Source organism: Daphnia carinata, chromosome 7, assembly GCF_022539665.2.
Source record: "Daphnia carinata strain CSIRO-1 chromosome 7, CSIRO_AGI_Dcar_HiC_V3, whole genome shotgun sequence".
NCBI classification, from domain to species: domain Eukaryota; kingdom Metazoa; phylum Arthropoda; class Branchiopoda; order Diplostraca; family Daphniidae; genus Daphnia; species Daphnia carinata.
This window is the reverse complement of record NC_081337.1, coordinates 10213476-10226083: the sequence shown is the minus strand read 5'-3', so window position 1 is coordinate 10226083 and position 12608 is coordinate 10213476. Positions and strand designations below refer to the sequence as shown.

General features: G+C 39.7%; 2 protein-coding genes across 9 annotated transcripts; one reads left to right on the top strand and one right to left on the bottom strand.

Annotated features, from left to right (window-relative positions):
- Positions 1 to 3217: 3217 nt before the first annotated feature.
- LOC130693008 (anoctamin-7-like) lies at positions 3218 to 9956 on the bottom strand. 7 transcript variants are annotated; one of them, XM_057516217.2, is made up of 19 exons: positions 8937 to 9133; positions 8245 to 8424; positions 7665 to 7716; positions 7360 to 7601; positions 6920 to 6979; positions 6803 to 6850; positions 6587 to 6729; positions 6355 to 6523; positions 5862 to 6288; positions 5675 to 5787; positions 5426 to 5533; positions 5131 to 5326; positions 4884 to 5050; positions 4643 to 4771; positions 4474 to 4570; positions 4207 to 4412; positions 4028 to 4139; positions 3832 to 3944; positions 3218 to 3764 (listed from the first exon to the last, which is right to left on the bottom strand). In XM_057516217.2, exons 1-19 carry the CDS (start codon positions 8982 to 8984, stop codon positions 3615 to 3617), a joined length of 2760 nt encoding a protein of 919 aa, XP_057372200.1. In that variant the 5' UTR covers positions 8985 to 9133; the 3' UTR covers positions 3218 to 3614. The 7 variants fall into 7 exon arrangements, with proteins under 7 accessions (XP_057372200.1, XP_057372472.1, XP_059352001.1 ...); XM_057516489.2 differs by having other exon boundaries at positions 7360 to 7605; positions 8245 to 8507; positions 8937 to 9131; XM_059496018.1 differs by lacking the exon at positions 8937 to 9133 and adding an exon at positions 9709 to 9956 and having other exon boundaries at positions 7360 to 7716.
- On the top strand, positions 9805 to 12040 carry LOC130695340 (phosphatidylinositol N-acetylglucosaminyltransferase subunit A-like). 2 transcript variants are annotated; one of them, XM_057518565.2, is made up of 10 exons: positions 9805 to 9887; positions 9951 to 10107; positions 10167 to 10346; positions 10415 to 10533; positions 10596 to 10711; positions 10778 to 10869; positions 10928 to 11133; positions 11192 to 11277; positions 11340 to 11523; positions 11609 to 12040. In XM_057518565.2, exons 1-10 carry the CDS (start codon positions 9871 to 9873, stop codon positions 11802 to 11804), a joined length of 1353 nt encoding a protein of 450 aa, XP_057374548.1. In that variant the 5' UTR covers positions 9805 to 9870; the 3' UTR covers positions 11805 to 12040. The 2 variants fall into 2 exon arrangements, with proteins under 2 accessions (XP_057374548.1, XP_057374481.1); XM_057518498.2 differs by having other exon boundaries at positions 10596 to 10869.
- The last annotated feature ends 568 nt before the right edge of the window (positions 12041 to 12608 follow it).

Here is a 12608-nt window from a genome sequence, read left to right as displayed (position 1 = left end):
AGCGATTAACCTTTAGTTCGGATTTGTGGGCAGCCACGTCGCCCTCCGTGAACACATCATCGGACTAAGCAGCACCCCACGTCCCCTTTCCGGCCAGAGCCCTCCAAACCTCGGTATATGTTGTTTTTATATATACCGTACAGTAGGGGCATGACCCCCTACGGGCTTATTACGAGTCAAGGGGAAACGGGGCTACGGAAAGGAAGGGAGCCCAGATATGCACTTCAATTTTTGAATTTTAAATACCGTTTGGGGAATATGAATAAGGTGTAGAACTTCCATGTAGTGTATCCATACATAATAATTTATTCAGGACCTTGCCCCAAACAAGAAACCTTTTCAGATCAAAATTTATTGTTAATCTATAATAAGACAGTAAAACATCATTAGGCATAAAAACTCTTGATTCACATGTATAGTTCATACCTTACATGATTCGTGAGTTGATTGCGAGCATATTCTTCTGTCAAAAGCTTCGGAAGAGACATTTACGATTTTCGTTTACGATCACCATGGATGCTGGTAGACTAAGACATTTAAAGCTAAGACAATTTGCCCAATTCCAACAGTTTTGATTCTTACTTGTAAGTTGTTATTGCACGAGAATGCAGCGACGAAATCCGTGGTCTTTTTGCTGTCGACAAAAACGATAGTCTTGGCATCACCGAGATCTAGTAAAACAAGCTTAGCTCTCTTATCTCTTTTCGAGCACTGAAAAACAGCTGTTCAACATCCGGATTGGTGCCACCGACAATGCCTGTTGTGACGAATATGTAGTCTTCCATGTACGTCGCAGCCAGCGCTTGTACTTCGTCTGGGAATGCAGCAGAAAACATACAAACACGACGGATTCCCTACAGAGAAACAAATAGTATTACATCAGTCGAATCTCATACCCAAAAGCCATCTAGAACATACTTTCGGATGCATCGTTGGATGATTGACAATTTTTTCAACATTGGGACCGAAACCCATATCAAGCATTCGATCAGCTTCATCCAAAATTTAAAACCTGACTCCCGAGATGTCAAATACACCACGGCCGAGAAAATCCTTGAATCGCCCCGCGATCGCGACAAGAATATTGCACCCAGCTTGGAGATTTGACCGCTGATGGCTGGTTACAATTCCTCCATATATAATCACAGATTTAAAAACCGTACTGTACGAGAATTTTACACGCCTCGTGGTGAATCCGAATGGCCAATTCACGAGTGGTGCGACAATTACAATTTCTGGCTTTTGCCCCATGGCATGAGACGCACCAGCAACACCTTGTTCTAACAATATGTTCAAAACCGGTACCAAGTACGCCGCCTGCATGAAAAAATGTAAAATTTTAGATGACTTAATCAACGAATATCACGAAGGGTTTGTTGACTATCTTAGATGCAATTGGACCTTTTAGTAGTCGCAATCACCGGCGTGCCCACTCAAAATTACTTTTACTTCAAGTTACCCAGTTCATACCGACCCATTCAAATCAAGTCAGTACGAGGGCATCAAGGTTTCAAAATTACATAGCTTTAATTAATTGGATTACCGTTTTTTCCGGAGCCTGTGACAGCACAAGCAATTAAATGTCTTTTGGCAAGAATAACTGCAACTGAAGCTTTCTGAATAGGTGTTGGTTTTATGTAGCCAGAATTCTTAATGTTTTGAAGTAGTAGTTGGCGCAGGCCGGCTTCTTCGAATGATATGTATTGAGGTACATCTTTTCCTGTAGCCTAAAGCAAACCCAATAGATAATTTTTTTTTAAATACAGTTTCGAGAAATGGCTTACATGGAGGACGACTTTATCAAAATTGTTAAAGCATTCCCACACAGACAATGCCCTTAAACAGTTCCTTTTTATCGCATGTCACAGCTTCCAGAATGAATTGCTCATGCCGCTTTCCATCTTCCGTCATTTCACTGAAGAGATTCGGGCAGCCTTTCGTGGTGTGGCCAGCTTCAGTACACTAGGAGTAACACAATGAACACTGGAACATAAAATATTTTTGTGAAGATACAATTGATGTTTACATTGTAACAGTTCCTGCCACCAATGCTTCCTCCTTGAGGAAAATCCCTTACTACATTGCCCTCTTCTTTGTTGAAAATGAGCACAAAAATGATGTTTTTTTTGTTTTTTGTTTATCTCATGGCAGGTACGACTTCCACCACCGCCGCGACCCTCTTGTGGACAATCCTTCGAGAAATGTCCCCTTTCTCCATACTATAAAAAGCACCGAGAAGTTAATTTCGAACACATGTTTCGATATTTTCATCTAACTTTGTGACGTCAACGGACCACTACCGCCGCCCCCACCAGCTTGTTGACACTCTGGCAAAATGTCCTTCCCACTGTTAAACAAAACCATAGTTTAAAGTAATCACACTAGGAATACAAGAAAACACTTACGTTGTGACCCTGGACAGAAAAATGTAGATCAGAATGAAATAAATTGGACAATAATTAGAGAGGTCAAGAAGTAAAATCTAGCGAGGACGGTCTATCTAGCGAGTAAAGGACTAAAGGCAGACAGCAGACTACACGCGTTACGCCAATCTAGAAATATGCCTGAAAAAAAAAACTGCCCGATGAGCCACAGTTTAAGGCGCCTCTTGTGGACGCAAAAGTCATTACGAAAAATTTTATCCGCCACAAATTAAATGTTTTGAAACATATTTAAAGTACTCATCCAAATGAAAGTTTAACTTTAAAAAATTAATATGTTTGAGTAATATTAAGTCCTTATTGTGTATTATTTTCACAGTGCAACAACCAAAAATGACTTTATATTACTCAAACATATTATTTGTACCTAAAACAAGCAATTATTCTCATTGCGATTAGAATTACATTCATTATAATTGCTGCAGCACAAAATGGAACGTGAATAGTTAATAGTAATAATAATTAATTTAAGTAAGTAGAATATAACAAAATAATTATTGTAGAGTTATATTTTAATCAAATAAAGTTATTAATTAAAAAAATTATATATTTATATGGCTAGAATGCGTAAAGTTGTATTTAGAAAATTAAATAGGAATCTGGCCGCTAGATGGCCATAGCTGTAAAAAAGAAAAAAGGCCGTAATTTTTTTTTGGGGGGGGTAAAACGGATTGCCATAGACATCAATGATAAGGCATTTCAGATTTCTTCACGTGCGCGTTGCATTTCCTCGTTTTGCACACATGTGAGTTAAATTTCTTGTGTTGTGGTATAACTGATGATAAAGATTTTAATTTATTAGGAACCACAGTGGCAGCACACAAAAGTTCAAATGAACGGAAATATATCAGTTACAGAATACGTACATTTCCCTTTACATAATACCACCACACATACCCCCTGACAAAATGATTAGGAAAACTGGAATGTTTTTTGGATTTAAATGTTACGTTAAACCTGATTCACTCATGTCTAAAATGTATGGATTAGATTTCTTTTTTGTATCACGTATGCACACAGTTTCCGCCCGAAAATTGTCTAAAGATACGAAACTGGCTTTTAAAGGGGGAAAAAAGACCTTCACAATGATGAATAATACGAACATTTAAGTCTGAGATATTAAATGGCATTTTGGCAGCCTAAAATGAATGTTGTCAGCTTTTGACCAATAAATTACGTGCACTCGCTTATTCGAATGTGATGTTCTGGATCTTGCAGTATTTGTTTGGCTAAGTATCTATCTCGTTTCATCTTTATGGCCAATGTCTTCGGGACGTCTGGTACGACAGCATCAATTAATCGACAAACTCCAAATACAAAATGCTGAAAAAGCAAAAAGGAATTCGTTCATTTATAAATAAAGAAATGTCTCAAGGATCGGTGATACTACCTCAAAAATTACAACAAACGCCAATCGAACCACAAGGAGTTTCCAGTAGAATGCTGTCAAATTCCCATCCTCATCACGAAAGCTACGGTAGTAGCATGGTTCAATCATCGAGCCTAGAAAACGATAAGTTATTATATCTCCACATAGTACAATATGTTCTACTGCAATTTAAGAATGCAGAGGAATAGTAAAAAACCTTTCGGAGAGATAGCCAAGGTGAAATTCACGTAACCGTCCATTGACCAAGAGTGTTCGTACTGGTAGAGAATTTTCGGAAGGAACTCGGACGTGAATGATATCAAGAATGCCTTGAGAGTTATTAGTGCATAACTGTTATTGAGTCTGAGAGTAAAGCCATCGTTTCGAATGACATACATTACTGATAACAGCTAGATGAACGAGGAATTCCAATATTCTTAACCAGATGCCAATGTTTTTAGCCTGGTGTCCCACAGTTCGTCGAGTATTGCACACAAATTTCTGGGCATCTAGTCGTATTTCAACAACATTGTTTAGCAACGCAAAAAGCGGGGCAAGTGGAAAGGCTGCCACGAAGATCGTGATGAAACCAAACTGCATCACTGACACAGAAACGTAAATTTTATCATGAAAATCATTATGCACGTTTTGATAAAAGCTTACCCATTTCAAGGTATTCTTGAAATAAACCAGCATTCTCAACTAGCTGGTAATCTGCCTCCCACCTCTTAGATTTTCCTTTATCTTGAGTGAATTCCACCTTGAAAACAAAAATAAAAGCAAGGTTAGACAAATCAATCAAAACGGTGGTCATGACAGGAAAGCGATTAACCTTTCGATTCTGCCACCAGGCCTGAGCTTTAGGCCACAAGATTTCCTGTGCGTTGTTGATGACCTGCTTGCCGACCATGATTATGAATAACTGCTGGGAAAGCTCAACCAGACACCCGCCAGCGCTACACTATAAGATAAACAAAAATAATTCTAGGACATTAAACAGGTATAACTGAACCTAACCCTAAACCTAAGCTCATACCTAATTGCAAATATCTGTACTGTTTTAAAATTTATACCTCTTCATTCCTCAAACCGAAAATATGCAAATAGTTGCCCGGATAGCCGACGAATCTTCCTTTGAAGAAAGCTATGTAGAAGATGGATGCGTACAAATTGACGAACTGGAAAGCAAAGACCTTGAAGGTCAAATTGTCCTCGAACTCGATCTGCGTCCGATGCATTTCTAAACGTGAGAAAAATATTCAAAGTTCAGCTGATGACGTTTGGTTTATGCCTGATGCAAAATAAAATTGTATAACTTACCCCAGGTGGTGAGTTTGTAGGCCAACTTCTCGTAAAAACGACCTAGAGCCATGATCAACACTAGATTGACTACGGCGCCCGAGAGATTTGCAATTACCTGGGCTTGCGACTTCAAGGTCTCGTGCTGAAACAGTGGAATGGAGACGACTATCCGGTAGATGATAATTGCGACGATGAAGATAATCACCATACAGACCTGTCATCAGACAAATTATTATGCATTTTTCAGCCTGAGCTGCTGAAACATGTAGAAAATTGTTTTAAAAAAAAGTAGGTAGACAAACAGTTGCCGTACCATCAAGAAAACGAAACAGACGCCGGCCATTATCCGCTTTCGCCTGACTGAATGGGGAAAGGCTGGTTCGGCTATGCCAGTAACGGGATTTGTTGCAATAGACGGAGCCTGAAGCGATTTCGCATTTAAAAACATCAATTAGAAAAACTGCTTTGAATCCAGATTTCGGTAACCTACACAGACTTCACTATTCTCCCGACTTAACCTTCAATTATTCATTAACTGGCACAGTTTTTGTAGTAGAAGTACCTTCAAAGCGAATTCTGGACGAGGGCGTATTTCTTCTCGTTCAACATCTACTACATCCCAACGATGAGCTAGACGGGCGCTGTATCTTTTCCAGTATTCCAAGAATGTGACAGCTACAAAAAAAAAAGAAAATTCAGCTTTGCCGTAAAGACTTTTAAAGACTTGCACTAATAAATTATGGTCTTACCCCAAAATGAGACAAAGATGGCGAAGGCGACAGTTCCCGGATGATCGAAAAGGTAAGATAACTTGGAGTAGGTGCACACGTCACTTAGATCCCACTGATGACATCCTTGACTCTCTTCGCAAAGCGGACACATGGGGTATTGACCAATGCTATGACATACTTGGCTTGAGGCAGGATCCTCGTCTACAGTTAGCAGACCGTATACAAAGATCAACACACCAACGATCGATGGTGGAATGAGCCAGCCAGTATAGAAGCCTAGCCATGCGAAATAGAAAGCAATTTTCTCGCCAAAGTACTCGCGAACATTATCCAGTGGCTGATACTTGGACCACTTGGACCAGCGTGCCCAGTATCCGTGTAAAATCTGGCGAGGATTCAACTTCTCTTGGTCTTCATTTCCATTTACCTTTCGCTGAAAACAACCCTAAAATAGTAATGATAGCCAAGATGTTATTATATTTAGGTACTTAAAGACGCAAAACGTAATGACCTCATGCAGTGGATAAGAGGCTGTATAGACGCCCTCCTTCAACAATCGTTCAATGCCAACTTCGCCTTTACGTCGGTCGCCATATGTTGTCCTGGCCAAAATCTCGTTAACGATTCGGCTGCGCTCCGTTGACGTAAAGTAAGACTCGCTATCAAGATTGCCCAACAAACTGTCAAGCGTAATCGATCAGTTAGGTTTGCTTGAATTCATTTGAATAAAAAGCCGTGCATACGTTGCGATTTTCGACCGCCGGAATGGGTACGTACAGCAAACTTTAGGCGGATCACCTGGGATTTCCTGTGCAAAACAGTTGGGTAGCCTCAAGGATTTAAAAAGTCTGGCAGACCAATTATCCTCATCGGCCTTGGCCTGGCACTAAATCAAAACAATGGCGTCGTACCAAATCTAATTCTTTTCTTCTTGAACTTTGTTTGTTTTAAATAATTACCAAAATTCTTGCACGAAATCCAAGTTCCTCCGCCCAATGAGCAAGTAACTAAAAAGCGAGATAAACATACATTTTACATTTGATTTTTACACAGAATCGATAAACTGTTTGTCGTACCGGAAAAGGGGCGTGCAATTTGATAAATCTGACATTTGCTCTTTTCCCTTCAGCGAATTCCTATATGTACAAATAAATAAAACATTACATTAATTCAATTTTCTATCAAAAGCAGGAGTTGGCTTTTAAGATCTTCCATCATCATTTGACACACTTTATGGCATCGTGAAAAAGAAACCCAACAGTGGAGAGATTGAGTTGCCAATTGCTGAGCGTGACTTGTCCTTCGTTTCAATTGTCAAATACCATCCACGTTTAAAACACGGATTTGAACTTTCCGGCAGGCAAAATTCTAGCTCACGCAATCACTTGAACAACTCACGATCCGCTTCTATCCTTATTAATAACAACGACTGAAGTACTTTTAAGAATATTCTAAAGAATAGCTTTCTTTCAAAAGGAAAGTGATGAAGTGAAAAGGAAGAAATAAAATAACAAACCTCTTCGATTTCTATTCCTTGTGATTTGAGTTTATCTATAAATGTTTTTCTGATGTCTATCTTCCGGTTCTGCTTTGGTGTGTTCTGATGTGTTGTTGACGTCAACAGCGTCGGCCGCATTCCACCCTGTAGCGATTTCTCTTCCGGACGAAAAGGCAAGGGCAACGATGACTGGATTGTTGTGTTGTGATTTCTGTTTCGGCTAGGTGCCAGACTGACTTCTTCATGGACTAGGACATAGTCTATCTTTCTCCGGCCATCGCGGAAGTAAGTACCAATAGATTTTGGATGCTTAACTTGTTTACCGTTCCTGGAACATTCGTCTTGCACTTCCGGAGGCGGTTCAACGACAATATGCTGCAAGGCAAAACCAAAATATATTGCGAATAAATTGTGTGAACCACAGGAAGAACAACAATTATTTAACCAATTTAAAAGAAAACAAGAGAATAGAAAATAACAGGATATAATAAAAGAAAGAAAAAGTAAAGAACCGGTATTGCTTTATCGTTAAATGTCAATCTGAATGCGTTATCAAAATTTTGAAAGTTTTGTTGCTAACACTTATGCCAAACACTATGTTTTACTGCTCAGCAAGCGGAAACAGCTGGCTACATTACACAAGAGCAACGCGTTATTGTTTCAAACTGTTTGCCTTCGTGGATAACAAAAACGTATTGAAGTGTAAATCGCCTTCGGCTGTTAAAATGTCAGTCTTTCACGCCGAGCTGCAGTGCAAGTCGATTACAAATAAATACGCCATTAAGGGCAACGTGTCGTTATTAGTCCTGAGAAACTGCAGGATTAATTATCAACAGAATAGAAAGCGACGCAAAAGAACCGAAAAAGAGGGAGAAATAGAAACAGAAATCTTTAATGTGTCACCGTGTCTTGGGCATCCTTATGACTCGCACGGTCAAGTCTTCGGAACGCGACTGCTTCCACGTTTTTATCCGATGGGTCCGTCGAGGGATTCGGCCCTTCTCCAGTGTTTGGCGGTTGGCTTGACGTTTGACCCATGTCGTCCTTATGCTGTTCCCTGGATTCAAGCCTCCGTCGTACAAACTATTAGAAGATGGAGCACTGTGTTACATAAAGGAAAACGGACTCGATTTCAACAACAGACAGTAACGTATTGGTCGACGATCCTGTAAAATTCCAAGGTGAAACTGATAAATGTATGGCATCATAACAACATTTCTTTTTGCACCGCTCAATCTTGTTCTCTCATCTGTATGCGTTCGTTAAGGTGGCGCCGAGTGAAAGGTAAGGGCCAAGACTAGCATGTTGCTAACGGTTTCTCTTTCCGATTTGTTAATGTACGAAAAGGAACAAAAAGGATGCTGGCTGATCATGACCTAGTTGTTCTTTCTAAGTAAAGAAGTCCACATTAGCTGGTATCTGATACAAGCTTTCAATTAGTAAACACGTTTTATTACACACCCTTTCGAGGGTTGTAATTGGTGCTTTGGTAATTTGTAAACGTCACACGAAAAATTTCGGCCGACGACCTTCAAACAGATTTTACTGTTTCCCAGCCATTGATTTACCCGTTAAAATTGAATCAAAAGATTTACCAATCTAGCCAAATTATGGCGACGTTGTTTCATACACTTTAAGCGCATAGCACTAATGTCACGATGCGTCCCACATGAACGAACAGTCAGAAGCTGCACACAGAACACTAGAACGATATCAACAGCCACCTTGCACGGACGAAGTGCAGGCCGCGTTTGACCAGGGCAGTAAGAGTATTACTGAGGATATCTACAAAACCGCCACAGGCTCGTTCATTCCGTTCCCATTGTCTTTCTCCCTTTATATTCATCACTTGTATGTTTCTTTTCTTTTTAAGGATGGACCCACTCTAAATTTTGTCCCACCCACTCGCAGCTCATCTTTATTTTACTCCTTCATGTCACACATCCATGACGAGCATAAGGGTTCAACGGTGTAGGAAACTACTGGGCACTTAGTATCAATATAGAGAAGACCACTGAATCTCTTTCTCGGCTTAACCCATATCATAGAAAATAGAATATTCTACCCACACGAACTCGAAGGATTTTGGGGTTTTTTCAAGGACTTGTATACCACATATCAAGGACTCCTACCCTTTTGTCGCATTTACTATTGAATAAGGGAACGACCGTCAAAAAGTATTCCACAAATTTCATGGCTAGCCTCTAAAAAGCATCAACTTCCTAGAAGATGGGGTTTACTTCCCTGCAGTTACACGTTATACTACGAAGAAATAAACTTAATTATACTACTCGAACGATTGGTTTTCGAGCTAATGCAAATTTTTTAAATTATGATAAATAATATAATCATTAAGTCATCACTTACTTTAAAAATATCACTCTATCTAGTTCGACTAGATTTGGTTATAGTCAGGATTCCAATTTCCCATTTTCCGTTTTTTACGCTAATTTCCCGAGCGCAGAAGCACCTGGTCAGAAGAGGCTGCTATTCCTTTTGTTTTGATTCTTTTTCTGTCAAAAACTCAAAATGAGACATGTGATATGGTAAACAATTTCTGGACTTAAAAAAATTCCTTCATACTCTAATTCCAATTCTTAAATTGACAGCATGGTCTCAGATTTCTTTTATCCAAACTTGGGAGGAGTTGAGTCCCACATTTTCAATCTCTCACAATGTCTGATAAAGCTCGGGCACAAAGTTGTTGTCATCACTCATTCTTACGGAAACCGGGTCGGAGTACGCTATATGACGAATGGCCTTAAAGTACTAACAAAAATTACTATTTAAAATTTTGTTATATTTTTGTTAAATTTTTTTTACAGGTATATTACCTTCCTGTCAAAACTATGCATGATCAAGTCGTTCTTCCAACTCTCTTTGCTTCCTTGTCCATTTTCCGCAACATTTTCATCAGGGAATGCATTGAAATTGTTCATGGACATTCTGCCTTTTCAACCTTAGCACATGAGGGTATTTTAATTGCTAGGTTATTAGGTCTTAAGGTAATTTACAAATATACATACCTCTAGATATGAAACGAACTAAATGCTCTTTTCCATGTTGATTGTAGGCTGTTTTCACTGATCATTCCTTATATGGGTTTGCTGATGTATCTGCAATCCTAACAAACAAACTTCTTGAAATCACATTGTCAGGTATTAACCACTGCATCTGTGTTTCACATACAGGGTAAATAATTAAGTCACCAAACTCATTCAGTGTTCTTAACATCCTATTCTTTATACCCCCAGGAAAGAAAACACAGTTTTAAGAGCAAAGGTACCTGCTAATTATGTATCAGTGATACCAAATGCAACAGACACAACACTATTTAAACCAGATGTATCAAAAAGGGATAAACGTAAAAGTATGTTCCCTTTGATAGTTAATACAATCTCAAACAAATTTCTTAAAAATGGTCTTTACATTCCAGTAACAATAGTGGCTTTAAGCCGACTAGTCTACAGAAAAGGTATTGATTTGCTGGCCTCCGTAATTCCTATTATTTGTAAAAAATATCCTAAGGTAATTTCACGCAATTCTCGCTTCTTACTTTTTCGGTATTATGCAAATCGTATATCAGGTTCACTTTCTGATTGGCGGCGATGGACCAAAGAGGATTGTACTTGAACAGGTCCGTGAAAAAGAAGCTTTACATGAAAGAGTGTCCTTACTTGGGGCACTGGACCAATCTGAAGTGCACGAGACGCTGCTGCAAGGTCATATTTTCTTAAACACATCATTAACCGAAGCTTACTGCATAGCTATCGTTGAAGCTGCAGCATGCGGGTTAGTTTTCAAAATGAAAACATGTCGCTGATATGACCTAACTGGTAAAATATTCTAGTTTGCAGGTGGTTAGCACAAAAGTTGGTGGTATTCCTGAAGTCCTTCCACCAGAAATGATTCGTATGGCGCAACCCAACGTCAACGGTAAACAAAACCAATTTGCAAACGAAGGCGAAATGACATCTTCATTACCCATTTATTTTTAGCAATCGTTTCGGCTTTGGATGACGCCATCGACTCCCACCTGAAAGGAACTTGTATGTCTCCATCGGCGTGTCATCAGTTCATTCATCGCACCTACAACTGGCTCGACATTGCTACGCGGACGCAACTAGTTTACGATAATGTGAAAAAGCAACCAAATTCTTCGGTTGGAAAATTGCTACGCAGGTACGAGTAAAGCCTACACACATCTTCAGCCGATAAATTGTGGATTGTAACTAAAGGGTTCTCTTTTATTCTTCCTAATAAGTAGATATCGAACCTGTGGACCCGTCTCTGGCCCTTTTTTCGTCCTGATCTTTACTATATGCCACATACTACTGCAGTTCTTCGAGTGGTTTTACCCGCGTCATTTGATCGACATCGCGCCAGACTATAATGGATGGAAAAAAAACGTTAAAGCTACGAACCTTTGCGTCAGAAACAACAAACAAACACAAACACCTTAAAGATTCCCACTGCCTTTACCGCTGCGCGGTTTGAGACAGCATGCTTATAAGGCATTAGACCCGGTGTCGCACCTATATTTAGTCATGCTCGCGAGTTCTCACAGTTTCTAGGTATATCGGGCTACAACTACAAAATGCCCGCGGAATTGTGTAGCAGCTTGTTATCTACGTGTTTGTCCAAATCCATGTAATTGAATTGCACATGATTTTAGTAGTAAAAATTTTAATTTCAAAATCAAACATTCCTTTTTATTGCGGCTACCTTGTCGACGAATAGCGAGCTGCAGTTGGGCAATATCAAAGACCCTATTTTTACGATTCAATGTTTAAAATACAAAATTAAGCGTCAATCAAGAATTTCCATCATGGAGCTCCATTCTTGACACATCAAAAAATTGACCTCGATTCGGCTACCCTAGCTAGCTATCTAGTTCGTGTTATTTCTGGTACGAGGAACAGACATGGTGGCAGTGCTTTCCTCTGGATGCTGTCTTTGGGATGTTGCCTGTTTCGGTCGCCCTACCGGGTGTCTGATGCTCAGTCTATTCTCAACGGCCTTGTTTCACGCTGCGGAGTATATGGCGAGGAGAGGTGGGCGGGTGGCAGGGGCAGTCTGTCTGGTCACCTAAGCTTATTTGCCATCATTACAATACTCTAATTTCCCAACTCATGCTCGACGGCGAACAGATTAAGCGTATCGTGTAGTCATTTTTCTTGTAGAGATTAAGTGTCGAACACGACTGTAACAACAATGACTCTAGCCGGAAACACGTTACTTTCATATTCAAGATGTGAAAAGCCCGA

Bases quoted from the DNA above. Each gene is read 5' to 3' on its own strand.
- LOC130693008 (XM_057516148.2), bottom strand. From the start codon at position 8,984: ATGCGCTTAAAGTGTATGAAACAACGTCGCCATAATTTGGCTAGATTG. The intron at 4,571-4,642 runs GTTAATCGCTTT...TTTGTTTTCAAG, and splicing joins CCTGGTGGCAGAATCGAAAG to GTGGAATTCACTCAAGATAA. The intron at 3,765-3,831 runs GTAGTATCACCG...TTGCTTTTTCAG, and splicing joins CGTTTGTTGTAATTTTTGAG to CATTTTGTATTTGGAGTTTG.
- LOC130695340 (XM_057518498.2), top strand. The intron at 10,108-10,166 runs GTACTAACAAAA...TTTTTTTTACAG, and splicing joins ATATGACGAATGGCCTTAAA to GTATATTACCTTCCTGTCAA. The intron at 11,134-11,191 runs GTTAGTTTTCAA...AAAATATTCTAG, and splicing joins GTTGAAGCTGCAGCATGCGG to TTTGCAGGTGGTTAGCACAA.